This window comes from Rhinopithecus roxellana, chromosome 3 (genome assembly GCF_007565055.1).
Source record: "Rhinopithecus roxellana isolate Shanxi Qingling chromosome 3, ASM756505v1, whole genome shotgun sequence".
Classification (NCBI taxonomy): Eukaryota; Metazoa; Chordata; class Mammalia; order Primates; family Cercopithecidae; genus Rhinopithecus; species Rhinopithecus roxellana.
In genome coordinates, this window is record NC_044551.1 from 92,810,073 (window position 1) to 92,824,801 (window position 14,729).

Below are 14,729 nucleotides of genomic sequence, written 5' to 3' on the forward strand. Positions count from 1 at the left end.
TCTAGGAAAAGAGTTTTATTTTTTTGGACGTTTTATTTTCTTTATATTTTCCTGAAACAATAGCTACAGAAGCAAACCAAAAATACCAACTCATCTTAAAGGCACTGGCAGAAGAAGAAAGGAGTCTGAGTACCGGAAAAACAATGTCAACTTTATTATCTAGAATATGCCTTAAAATACAGTCTTATCTTAAAACACAAGAAGGCGCCCATAGCTCTAGTTGTCTATGTGAACATTAAAAGTGGAGGTCAAGAGAAGAGACTTGCATTGGGCTGAGTGGCTAACACTAGCTAAGGTACCCAAGCACTCCGTAGGCCCTAGCAGGGAAGAATTTGAAGTAAGAAAGAAGGGAGAGGGAGAAGACCACGGGCATTTAAAAACCAAATGATGTTGGCCATGTGGATGCCACTCCGTTTATCTCTGGAAGCAAACTTAAGGAACCAACAGATAGGCAAGTGTTGCCCTGTCAGCGGTTGGTGGTGGTTGTGTATTGTTTTAAGCACAGATCTGTTAGCAGTCTCCTATCCCCTAACTTTGTATTTCCTCTCTGTGTGGCATGGTGGGGATGGTCTGAAACCATAGTCAGGATGTGGCTCCAGTCCTGGCTTCACAACTTACTACAGATGAGCTCACTGGGCTTATGATGCATATGAGAATCAACAACGTATATGAAGTGGAACTTTCAGGCTGCTGGGAGACAGGGATTTTATGAATAATAACATTTACTTTAATTTTACTTAGAATCTGGTCTTTATTGATGGTGCATCTCAAATTCCCCTACAGGACTCCTTTCAGCACTGGGTAGCCAGTGCTGGCCACTACTGCCCTCCGTGACGCTTTCCCAGTGCATCATTTCTATGCTCAGCCCAATCTCACCTGACCCTTCAGGCCTTTTTTGACCACACCTGGCTGTCAGTCACTTTCTCACCAGTTTTTCCTCCTGTACTGTCATGATCATAACACTAAATTGCCACTAGGCAGTTGTGCTGGGGCTTACTGGGTGAGTGCCATTTCTTCCACTCAGTCATGAGATTCTGCAGGGCAGAGGCTGCCCTCTCTCGGCCTCCTTAGCCCTCCCCAGCACACGGCAGGTGATCAGCAAAAGCTCCTGGGATAAAACAGCCGCAAGGCAGAAGCAGCACAGGAAGTCATTTCTTTAATGTGAATAACGATCTTGGCTTTGTTGGAAGAATGAAGAATGTAAATCTAAAGCCTTCTATCATGATACGGACGGCATCATTTTTTGCTTCCTATTATGTGGTCACTCCCAGCCAGCAGCAGAAGCAGCAGCAAGTGTCAAGCTACTGTAGGTGGGAAGAGACAGGGATGGGGAGCCATTCTGGTCTCACCAAACTGTGCTCTGGCACCACAACCCAGACCCTAAACTCAGCCAGATGATGTGTAAAGGGGACTCGTGAGCCTACACTGGTCTAGCTTCTTCATGTACTTTTTCATCAAAGGATGTCAAATGTACTTTCATAAAGGTGGTAGCTTACATCCTTTGAAACACCATGAAGACATACTTATGCTACTATATTAATCAGAGAGCATTTTAACAGACAGAGCTAGCCAGGTCCTTCTTGATTACACTTCTACAATCGCTTCTGAGACAGTTCCTTCTGCAGTCTTCACTATGGGCCTGGATACTCTGAAAGCAGGGAATGCTAGCAAGGGAAAAACACTTTTAAATAGTAGCGAATAAGTGAAATTGAAAAAAATCGGGCATGGGAGTTCAGAAGTGCCTACAATTTTAGCTTTGGGGTAGCTATAACTCTTCTGGTGGGACAGACATTTTCTAAAGGATAACAGAATTTAAGGGGTTATGAAATGGATGCCTCAGTAGAGGGTTTCAGATATTTGGCATATGGTAGCACCTATCCAGAGAAATCATGTCAAATGTTCATGATTTCGTGACTCAGATGAAAAGCAGAATTGTCAGAGGATTCCCACTCCTGCCCATGAGGGCTTGTAGATATTAGTGGAGGCAGGCCCTTATCCTGCTCTGTGCACACACATTCACACAAACACACACCGCCTCTTAAGACTGGAGGCTGAGAGCACTGTGATGAATATTCATGAGATGATGATGATTAATACCACTGAAGTGATTTTGTTCCTTCTCAGTAGAGACTGGTTGTTATACCTAGAAACTGATCAACTGTAGGAGAAATGGCAGCTTTAAGCGATTCCAACGAAAGCAACCCTGTATGTTTTACTTTCAAAATACAGATTATTTGGCGAGGTGTTTTTAATCACCCCTTGTGCCCCTATCCCAGCAACTTCATCCAGCAGAGATTTGCAACTTTGGTACAAAATACACTTTGGGGAGCAGAGTTCTAGAGTTTAGAAGAATTATATCTTGATAACTACTTTCCTTCCTATGAGCAAAAATTAAACAAGACATAAAGTTGATTTTAAGAAATCTCAATAGATTCCTGGGGGATGATTTCTGTGAAAAATGTATCAGGAGAGAATTACAACACATTTGCTACTTTTATTATTTAAAAAACCATTTAATATAACAGGCCTTATTAAAGAGCTATTTCTAAGAGTTATAGATTCTTACAAACAGAGAATTTTTAAAAGAAGAATATTTTTAAGAAGAGCTACTTGCCACAGTTAACCAGATCCCTATGTATCTGTTATGAACTCTGCCCAACCAGTCAGCCTGCCTGGTTGTGCTATATGCATGACATAATGTGAAATTACCGAGAACTACTGTTTTCGGCCAAAGAAAATGACTTATTTGGGGTTGGAAGAAAAATGTTTGTTTTTCACTTTAGATCTAAGAAATCATGTGAAATAAATCTAACATTGATTAGGTAGAGAAATATACCTATATGTCTTTATTACCTGGTTAGAAACTTTTAAAATCAACTTCTTATACTCCGTTGCCACATAAACATTCATCTTTTCAGAATGGTCTGATCCTCAGTAAAAGAGCCATTAAAGCTATGGAAAGAGACAGTGTCTGACCAGGGGAAGAGGGTGGGAGGAGGCACTCGTGACACAGGACTGACCTTAGGCACCCGGTGGCATTACGCAGCACCTGTGATGAATGCAGCTGTATTTTCCGATCATCCTGAAGAGGCGAATTTTCCCAGCCTGAGTGAGGGATAATCACTGCGTTGGTCAGTACTGCCAGGGCATCCTGGATGATTGGCATTTTGAGTGCATCGCATGAGGAGAGGTTCCAAAGGACTCCTGCAAGAGACACACAAAAAGAGCTTTTGGGTGGCCAAGAGTTTCTCTCATCTCAAAACTATCTTCCTTATTTGAGTTAATGGCACTGGCAGGAAGGATGAAGATACTGTGGACACACATCCTAGAGTGTACCCTTGATTTTAGAACATTTGTGTGAACCCATTAACAGCATTCTGTGAAAAATCTGATGAGTGAGCAGAAGAACTGTGACACCAGTTTGTTTATTTCCTCATGGTGCATAATCAAGGTTGAGAGGTCTGATTGAACTGAGGCTACCAATAATGCTTTTGTTCCATTTTAATACAATGGACCCAACTTGCTAAATTCTAACCAAGACCAAAGAGATGTGAAAGTTATTTGAAATGGACTAGTAGAGCATCTTTGTTTTACTGAAGACCTCAGCGTGCATATGTGGTTGCCATGAAAGCTAAGTTCTTTCATAAACAACCAGCTACTACGGGTAGGACCTTATCAGAATCCAGCATCACATCAGATGACAACTGGCTCAACAAGCAATTTAAACTGTTGCCCCCGTGACAGTTTTGTCAGCTTTTCTCTGAAAGCAATGTTCATGGAGGACCTATAGAATGTTCCTCCTTCAGTAATGACAAAGGGAGAGGTGAGAAGAAGAGGGCATGTCCACAATGGACAGAGCATCACAGTAATTCATGCAGGCAGAGCAATGCAAAATGTTAAGGACAAATAGAATGCTTTAGGCTTTCAAATATTTTTTAAAAGGAGATATTCTAGAAAAGGTCACAAAGATTGCATATATATTATAACATCATTTGAAAATGCTTTTAAATAATTATTCTTTTTTTGTTAGAACAGTATGCATAAAGAAAAAAAGAAACAGAGAATAACATTCTATTTCTCTTTGAAAGAAAGCCTGTATACACCCTCAACCTAAACAGGTACCATCACTGCAGATATTGGAAATAAAATACATAGTTGTCTTTAGAAATAGAACTTCTAGCTTATATTTTTAACGAGCTTTCAATATATTTTAATGAAATGGGATTTTGTTCCATCTACTGTGTTAAGAATAGAACAAACAGAACATATTTATTTCTAAAATTTGTTTTATTGGTTCTTTGCATTGCACATGTTGAACTATCCAAGGACATTAATAATACAAATCTGACTGTTAATAACTAAATAAGTGACTATAAAAATAAAGTGACTATAAAGTTCAATAAAAATGTGACTACAGAGGCAAACTCAACTGTCTTTAGAAATAACATTTACTGGAAATTTTATTGGAGTGAATGCAAAGAAAACAAAATGTTTTTAGTGCCTGACATGCATAAAACAATCCTTCGGTACAGGGGGTTAACGTGAAGGCAAATCTAGCTTGTCTTTTTTTATGAATAAATTTTTACTGAAGCACAGCCATGTCTGTTCATTTCTACATTTTTTACATCTGCTTTTGTCCTGTGAAGGAATTGCTGGGTATTAGTAACAGAGACTGTACAGCCCACAAACCATAAACAATTTACAAACTGTCCCCTTACAGAAACATTTTTTCCACCCATGCTTTAGTGAATTTGACCATTTTATACTTTTGTACACATTATATACACTTTTGTTTGTGCTTGTATTGCCATTAGTATCCTAAATCGAGTACACAAAAATGCTCAGTGGTACACAGAAGGTGCTCAGAATGTATTCTGATTTGGACTAATTTGAAATACTAGGAATATTAACATATACATTTATCTTGTTTTAAATAAAATACAAAGCTGCTTATTCATCCATTGAGAAACATTTTACCAACTTTTGGTAATCTAAATAATCAAAGTAACTTCCTTCAATCATTTCCAGCCTCACACAAATGTTATTTTTAGAGTAAAATAATTGATTTTGCAGTATTAAATAGTACATTAAAAAGAAATTAGTATCTACCCCAGTATTTGAGGATAACTTTCAGGAATATCATGCTAATGCATTTGTGTCTGCTCTTCTAAAAATATACAATGCAAAAATACAGGAACAAAATGTGCATTTTTTTTCATTCCCAAATCCAGACTTAAAATACCAATATCTAAAAATTGAGGCTTGTAAATGTTTTAAAATATGGGTGACATATTTTGCTGTACAGTATATATCCTTTAAAAACTAAATGGCAGGCCGGGTACGGTGGCTCACGCCTGCAATCCCAGCACTTTGGGAGGCCAGGCGGGTGGATCAAGAGGTCAGAGTTCAAGACCAGCCTGGCCAACATGGCAAAACTCCATCTCTACTAAAAATACAAAAAGTAGCTGGGCGTGGTGGTGTGTGCCTGTAATCCCAGCTACTCGGGAGTCTGGGGCAGGAGAATTGCTTGAACCTGGGAGATGAGGGTTGTAGTAAGCCAAGATCATGCCACTGCACTCCAGCCTGGGTGACAGAGCAAGACTGTCTCAGGAAAACAAACAAACAAACAAACAAACAAAATAGCAAAGAGAAATCTTTGCATTTTTACATGCAACGAATATGAGAATCTAAAGGCTTTCTATGAGAATACAGCTATTTTTACTGTTTTCTTACAAACAGAAAACACAGGGAAAGGGAGGAAGGAAATCCAAGAAAACCTAAAGGCCAAATCTAGTATCTGAGAAGAAGTGAAGGAATAGAAAAGCAAATAAATGCATTCTGGGTTATCTTTTTATAGGCTGTTCTATCTCCTTCACCTTTCCCATTAATTCATTAATTAGTATAACCTAATTCAGAATCATGCACAAACAGAAGTTCACATTCATTCCACCTTTCCAGGCTGTCTCCATCTGCGAGTCACATTCCAGTGAACTGATCACAGTACTTGATCCATATCTCTGAACCTTCTATCTTAATTTATAACTGCAATGCACAATGCTTCCTGAACTCATTACAACTGCAATGAATCTCTATCAAACCACTTTATCACCTCTGGATGAAGTCTTGGTAAAGTGGATGTAACGTGGCAGATTTTCTTGAGGGGGAATTCAGCAAATCAGCTGCAGAGGGTCCTCAAAATTTTGAGTTTTGGTTAGATTATCTGGACATGAGACAGGTTTAAGTATAGAAGCAGCAGTTTCTGGAGACAACTGAGATGAAGACTTACATCGTCCGGCAGAAGTAAAAGCGGGAAACAACTGGGAATTCCACATCGTTCCTGCTACACACACACACACACGCACGCACACACGCATACGCGCACACACACGTCTTGACTGATGGGAGAGAGATTAGTGGAGAGAACTGGACGTATCTAGGTATCCTCTGAACAAATGGAAAATAAATTTTTTGCTCCAACTTTTACTTCCCTCCTCCCTCCCCTTTTCCATAGAGGTTTAAAATATGTCCACAAATTCTTGGACATTTCCTTCAAATGGTGAAGCCTAATCCTTCTCTCCATGCATGGGGATTCGATTTAGTGACTCATTTGTGATCAATGAAACATGGTGGAAGTGACTGTGCCTTGAGACTAGGTCATTAAAAAGGCCTTGTGGCTCCCTCCAAGCCCTCTCTCAGATTATTTGAGGGGAAGCCAACTGTCATGCCATCATGACCCTCAGGCAGCCTTATACAAAGAACTAGGGCTTTCAGCCAAAATTTTGGAAGTGGATTTTCCAACCCCAATCAAGCCTTCGAATGACTGCAGCCTCGTGAGAGACCCTGAGCCAGGACCACAAAATCTGCGGCTCCTGCTTGCACTCCTCACACTTACACAGTGGGTGACATAAATGTTGGTCGTTTTAAGCTGCTAAATTGTGGAGGAATTTGTTATGCAGCAATAGACAATATAGCGTCCCTTTCCTATGAGGCTCCTACTCTCTCTGTTGTTTTCTTCTCTTGGCTTCACTTTCCTATCCCTTTGCCTTTCTACAATGGATGGACTCATTTTTCCCTCTTGCCTTTCCACTACACTTTAATTCTTACTCCTCTCTTACCGAAATCCACTTGTTCCCTTATTCTTTCCAAATTCCAATGTGAGAGTATACAAGATATAGCAAGGATGATCCAGCTACACTTTGTAACTAAATTTAAAATGCATTTTAAGTGACAAGTATGTAATTTTGAAAAGTGTATCATTCTTCACGTTTGCAATTCAATAAGTGACTCAACACTTTCTTTAATTTGGAATAATCCTGCTCTTATTTCCAATTGCTGCCTTAACAAATCTCTACACAGGGGCTTGAAAAACACAAATGTATAGATTCAGGAGGTCTGGAGTCTGAAATGGGCTGGTAGGGCTGGCTCCTTCCAGAGGATCCTGGTGAAGATGTGTTTCCTCATCTTCTCAAGCTCCTGGGGGCTGCCTGCATCGCATCCCTTGGCTTGAGATCTTACATCCCTCTGACTTTGACTTCCATCATCACATCTCCTTCCTGGATTCTGACCCTCCCACCTCCCTCTCATAAGGGCACTCTGATCACATTGAGCCCACCTGGATAATCCAGGACAATCTCCCCATATGAAGCCCTCCTACGTTAATCATACTTGCAAAGTCCCTTTCACCATGAAAAGTAACATTTATAGGCTCTGGGAATTAGAGCGTGGGTTTTCTTGGAGGGTAGGGGCATTATTCAGTCTACTACATATCCCTTCAAAAACAACCTGTTATGCTCAAAATAAAATTAAACTTCTTATGGTAGGCTCGTGATCAGGCCTTTCTCTAAATCTCTATATTCATCTTGAATTACATTTATTCATTCATTTATCCATTCCATAATATTGAAGACCTACTACATGCACATGGTTCTGTTGGACGTGGAATGGAGACATCAGTGAAGAAAACAAAAAATCCCTGTGCTGGTGGCCCAGGTACCACATAGCTCTAGTCGCTATGCTCCAGCCAAAATAGCCTGTTTCTTCTTGAACACATAAGCTCCTTTGTGTCCCAGATCCCTGGACTTGCTGCTGCCTCATTCTGGAACATTCTTTCCTAGATCTTTCCATGGCTAATCCCTCTTCCATTCACATCACCTTAAATGTGCTAAACTCAGAGAGGCTTTCCTGGATCAGTCTAATCTACCTTCCTAGATGCTTGCTGTCAGATCTCCTATTTTAATTTCAGCAGCAACCTCAACACTAACTCATTCTGTCATTTGCTCACAGTTCCATCCTCCAACAGGGTCCCAGGCATAAAATGAAAGCAGACACTTGCTGAATGCCCATCGTATGCAGAACACACAGAGCTACAGAATCCCTGGCATACAGAATACGCCCTGACACACATGAGTGTTCACCAAACAGCCACTAAAGAAAAATAAAAAATAACAGCTGGATGGTATGACCTTATAGGATGCCATGTGCTCTAAGCATCGAACGTTCTGTAAGTATTATAGTGTTAGCAAAATGACGTCATGCCTAGAAAAAATAAAACAGCAGATGCAAGATGTAATTTCACAAATAATAAATCCAAACGAGAATAGAAAAATGTTATTTCAGTGGGTTTACTTTGAATCTACAGAAATTCTACTTTTAGCTAGTAGAGAAAAATTTATAGCACTGAAACATATTAATCTGTTTTGTATTAAAAGGCTTATCTCTGGTGCTTCACTTGGGTAATTTTCTTATATTAACTCCCTGATAATTTTAAATTAACCCAGGTAATACTAAACTTTCAATTTGAGGAAAAACTATGAAATTGATTGAATTCACACCAGTTTTCAGCATCCATAACAAATTACCCTATTTGTTTATATCTGAGGATAATATGAAAAATGGTTTAATATTTTGGTTGATGGTCACTAGGAAATTTAAATTTACCTGATGAAAACATGCTAATTCCTTCCAGATTATAATCTGTGATAAATTTGTTTTATTAGCATCTTTCATTATTTCCATCCAACAGCTTTCCTTCATCAGTGTAAAATTATTGCTGTTCCAAACATAATTTTGAAAGTTTAATTGAGAAGACATTCACATACACTAAAGATATTTAAAATATAGTTTATTTTTATTTCAGGCACAGAATGGCTCTTTTCCTTGATATTTTCCATATTCATGAGCAATGATTAGTTTAATAAAAATTCCTTAATAAAACCTTAATTACTTTCATTTGCTCCTTTATAATGCTTTAATAGAGGGTAATTGTAGTCTCTTTTTACTGAAAGAGATGAAGACTATCTTGGTTAAAAAAAATCCAGATGAACAAAAAGCGTGTTTTAATAAAAGCAAGTTCTAAATGATGGTAAAATCAAACTACTGCCTGGTGGCTGTGCAGGACTTTACGACAGCCCACTGGCTTGCTTTTAGCTCTTTAGACCTAGCATGAATCCGCTCTCGTGGGTGAGGCTCAAACCAAGCCCAAAGAAAAGCTGGGCTTCATTCATTTAAATACCTGTTTATTAAAATGTATTTAAAATTAGTGAATTAAGCATCTACTTAGTGTATTTATGAGGATTTATTTTAAACAAATTTGTTATTTCTTTTGGGAGTGACAGTTTGTGTACCTGGGGAGAGGGGAGGAAAAAGGAGAAGAATGCGGATAAGAGTTCATTTTTTAAAAAAAGCCAGAGTTGGCCGGGCCCGATGGCTCATGCCTGTAATCTCAGCACTCTGGGAGTCTGAGATGGGCGGATCATGAGGTCAGGAGATCGAGACCATCCTGGCTAACACGGTGAAACCCAGTCTCTACTAAAAATACAAAAAAAAAAAAAAAAAAAAAAAATAGCCAGGTGTGGTTGAGGGTGGGAGTGTGGGGGGAGGGGTAAAATCTGATTATGATTAGGGGCCCCCACCACTACGTCCTCCACCCCCACCCATTCACACTTGGAGTCCCTAGTGTGTGGAGGTTGAATGATTGAAATATAGAGGCCCAGAACACCCTGAAGTCCTGTTATACTATTGTGTGTGTGCATCTGCCATATAAATGAGTATTTGGATGTGTGTAAACTCTCAATATGGTCCCGAGAAGCAATAATCCTGAGGAGTGGCTGCTAATTGAGATCATTCTGAGAGTCCTGCCAGATGGAAAAGATTCACATACCACACTCACTGAATGCTTTTAAAAAATTAAAGCATTTATTTTGAGTCAATGTTAGATACAGTTTACCAAATGTTGCTCTAATAACAGCTCCTTAGGCCAAGGCTTCTTGTAGGAGTCCCAGGGGTTGGTTGACCAGAACAAATGACCTCTACGTTTTCCTCCTTAATATTCCAGAAGAGGAACCTGCTGTGGCCTTTGTAGTGGGGATTACACAAAGGTTGATCCTTTTAGAATTTCAACAGCCTGAATCATCATTCTAGGCTGAGTCTCACAGAGCCAGCAGTGGGAAGAAAGGGCCTCTGAGGCCGATAGGTGTGGGAGACGAAGAGGGAGAATTGGAGTGCCATGGTCCATAGCTGTAAACTCTCATTCTACAATTGCCACATAATGCTTCAGGTCCAAACACAGAATTTTAAAAAAAAAATCACTTAAGCACAAATACTGAGCATTAAGAAGAATTATTCTTGCCCATTTTCAAAATACATACAAAATTTATTTAGCCCCAGAATAGATGAAGAATGAGTTGTCTTTGATATTTGAAAGTAATTCAGATCTTGGCTGTTGCATACAAGGCAGATTCTGGCTTAAACTGACTAAATTTACCTGGGTCTCCATGCAATGTTTTAAATCCGCAGATTCTTAAACAATTTTATTATAAGATACAGCCATCAATACTAAGGTACTGTCTTGTTCTAAGCCAAAACTGATGCCAGCAACATTCTGATGTTCAAATTTCAGTACCAGAAGCATACATTAAAAGTTGAGATCAAGATGATAAACATTTAGATGGCAAGAAGCCAGAAGCCATATTCATCTTTTTTTTCAGACAGAAAAAAAAAAATTTCTGTTGCCCAGGTTAGAGTGCAAGTGGCATGATCATGGCTCACTGCAGCCTCAACCTCCTGAGCTCAAGTGATCCCCCAAACTCCGCACTTGAGTAGCTGGGACTTCATGCACGTGCCACCATACCTGACTTGTTTTTTTTTTTTTTTTTTTTTGGTAGAGACAAGGTCTCACTATGTTATCCAGCCTGGTCTAGAATTCCTGGACTCAAGTGACCCTCCGGCCTCAGACTCCCAAAGTGCTGGGATTAGAGGCAAGAGCCACTATGCCTGAACCTCGCCTAAATTTTTGATTAGTTTAAAAAATAACCTTCACTTTTGTTTTCAGAGCCTGAATTAATTCTACCTAAAATTAGGTAATGTTACAGACAAAAGATTATAATTGACTGATTTTTTAAAAATGAAAATAATCAAAACTCAGATGTATCTATGATCTCTCTTTTCATTCCAAAATGGAGTATGCATATCCTAGTTTCTTTAGAATTCTTCTATTAAACGTTTACCAAAAAGGTACAACAGATCAGGCTCTATTAATGGAAAATGATGCCTGTCCCAAACTGGATGCCTGTCTGCAGCTGGCAATGCAGATACTACAAGAAGTAGAAAGCTCTTTGCACAGTAATTTTTTAAAGTAATGATAATTGAAAATAATTTGTATGTCAATGTCTGGTAGTAGCCATCTGTGAAAGTCATGAGTTCATCTTTGATCACAGCATTTTATAAATGAACCATAGAATTTCATATTTCTCAATCCCCAAGAGACCAACAGTTAGGAATACAAAATTAGGTTTGCTTAGAACTATAGCCTTCCTCAATGACCTTGGGTGTGCCAGAACTCTGAAAAGAGGTTACCAAAGCACCAAGGCTGAGTTGTACAATCTCTGGAAAGTGGTCCTGGAACTCTTTTCCTAAAAGTTATGACAGTTAAAGACCATACTCTTTTATCTGACAGCTGTCATATTCTTCTATGTGTTGATAAAATGATTTCTTACACTTTGTTTTGTTTCTTGATAGTTTGGTGCCCTAAATTACATACATTAAATAAAGTAACTTAAGTTTGACTTTTCAATAAACAGCATAATGAGGAAGAGGAGAGAGAGAAAGTGAAAGAGAGACAGAGATTTAAAGACAAAATACTCCCACTATCTGATTAAAAAAAGTAAAGGCAGGAGGTGAAATCACCGTAATTTTTGGCCCTGGGTTAAATGATACTGGGACAGATATATTTTCCTATCCTTGTGTTAGACCATGCTGAGATTGATCAAAAATAATTTAAGTGCTTGCTCTAGGAAATACTTGCCTGCGAATTTTTAGGCTGTAAACTAGAGAACTGGCTAATCAAGAGTAATAGTTTGCTCATCATGACCCATTTCAAGACCCTCCCCTCACTGTGCTACTAGTCAAAACTCTGCCTAACCCCAGTGGTTCCCCACCTTGCAATACCCACCTTAAAATCTCCCAGTCAAGGACCTACAGCCTTATAAATAACCTGCCTTCATTTTCCCTTTGACACTAAGACTCTTTCAAGGGAGCATTTTAGACCCACTGCTGTGAGGGAGAATACTTACTGCAGTAAGTCTAACAAACCCAACTTTGCTGATCAGTAGGCTTTTACTGTAGTCTTTGGGGATCTGACAGCTGACAAACCATATAAATTACTGAAAATGGGTGGATGGCTAATGTCATCTTTGGTAAAAACAGAGTCTGGCAAATTCTTGAATATTCAGGGGATCCATTATTCATAAAGTCATCACCTTATCTCTGTGCATGGAACAAAGGGTGTTGAGCTGTTTACAGTTCCATTAAGTACCATAAACTAGAAGTTACACAGCCAGCGCACATCTTGGCAAGGCCCCTAGTTGTCATTCCAAACTCTCTGGGTCTCGAGTGAGCAGGCATATATAACCTCTTACAAAGACAGAGATGGCTATTGCTTTGGGGTTTCCTTTTTTATACTATAGGTAGCACGTCTACCTCATAGGTCCTGTTGATGTCAACAAAAAGGCTCTAATTGAATTTGTGGGAGCTTGCTTACCCAAGGATCCCTGGATTGGAGACACTGTTCTGCACTGAGGCCACTTTAAAGAGCACCCTTGGGTTCCATGGCTTTCAAAGAGAAGCAAAGCAACCTTGATGAAGGTATGGTGGCAGAGTAAAAAGAGCGACAGCTTTTCCAGAGAGCATTGCTGAACTACATGTCCAAAACAAGACCATAATTGGAAAAAAACACAACACAAATCGTAGCCAAAAATATTTAACATCTTTGAGTTCTTGTCATGCACTAGGGTTTCTGTTAATCACCTTGCATGTACTAACTCATGCAAACCTTCAACCAAGTCCATTTTACAGATGAGGAAACTGAGACACAGAGAAGTTGAGTTACCTGTCAAAGTCATTCAACTTTTGGGGAAAATGAAGGTCAGATAAGAGTCTGACTGTGATGCATATGAACAATCAGACAAATGTCAGACACATAAATCTGCTATTTGAAGTGGGAGGGAAGTGATGTGGCATGCTATCCTTTGAAGCAGAATACATGAACACAAGAGAATGTTCTGCTTTTCATCTTTTGCCAGTTCCCTTTTTGCCTCAGGTAATGTAGCTTGAGAAATTTAAAGAAGGCATTTTAGTTCACAGAAGGAAGAACATTCAGTTTTATATGTTTTTAATTGACAGATAAAATCGTATGTATGTATCTTTATACAACATGATATTTGAAGTATATATACATTGTGTAATGATTAACTGGAGTTAATTAAAAGAACTTCCAGCTTCGAAACTACTTTTCCAACTAATTTTTCTTCCAAGCATTTAATTCTGCTGACCTCTACTAAAACACACACACACACACACACACATATGCATGCATGCACACACACACACAGCTACAACCTTTTTGTGGGAAGCATGGAAGAAACATCAGATTGAGATTTGGGGTACTTAAAATTGTTCGTCTATTCACCACACTAATTTCATGACTAGATCTTTTTTTTAGTTAAATCAGAATTGTCTAGTACTGTATTAGTCTACTTTCATACTGCTATGAAGAAATACCTGAGACGGGGTAATGTATAAAAAAACAGGCATTTAATGGACTTACAGTTGCACATGGCTGAAGAGGCCTCACAATCATGGCAGAAGACGAAGGAGGAGCAAAGGGTTGTCTTACATTGTGGTGGCAAGAGAACCACATGCAAGGGAACTGCCCTTTATAAAACCATCAGATCTTGGGAGACTTACTCACTATCATGAGAACAGTATGGGAAAAACCTGCTCCCATGATTCAATTACCTCCCATCAGGTCCCTCCCATGACACGTGGGGATTCTGGGAGCTACAATTCAAGAAGAGATTTGGGTGGGGACACCGCCAAACTGTATCAGATACTGTTGCTCTGTCATAATAATGCCAGTGATGATCATGAGTCCTCATTTCCTGAGCCATTACCATGTCATATGCACTATTTCATTAACTCCTGACCACAACCTTAGAAGAGGGGCACTGATCTGTGAAGGAAACCAAAGATTAGAGCGGTTACAGAAATCTCCCATGGACAGGTAATGAATGAGAGAGAGAGCTGGGGTATAAACACAGGCTCTCACACTTCCAATTACATTGCTTCTTCCAGATATTCTAATAAGAGGTTATTTTTCATGGAAAATGTGCTATCACTGAATAATAATATTAACACTCATCTATAATTTCTGCTGATCATGCTCAAATTTATAT

At 39.1% G+C, this 14,729-nt stretch overlaps 1 protein-coding gene across 7 annotated transcripts in view; it reads right to left on the reverse strand.

Moving 5' to 3' along the window:
• CTNND2 (catenin delta 2) overlaps positions 1 to 14,729 on the reverse strand; it is a 943,187-nt gene that overhangs the window by 183,507 nt on the left and 744,951 nt on the right. For all 7 annotated transcript variants that reach the window (XM_010356592.2, XM_030927650.1, XM_010356588.2 and 4 more), the window contains one exon: positions 3,021 to 3,204. In XM_010356592.2, coding sequence (XP_010354894.1) covers positions 3,021 to 3,204 — 184 coding nt within the window. The remainder of the gene's footprint in view (positions 1 to 3,020; positions 3,205 to 14,729) is intronic.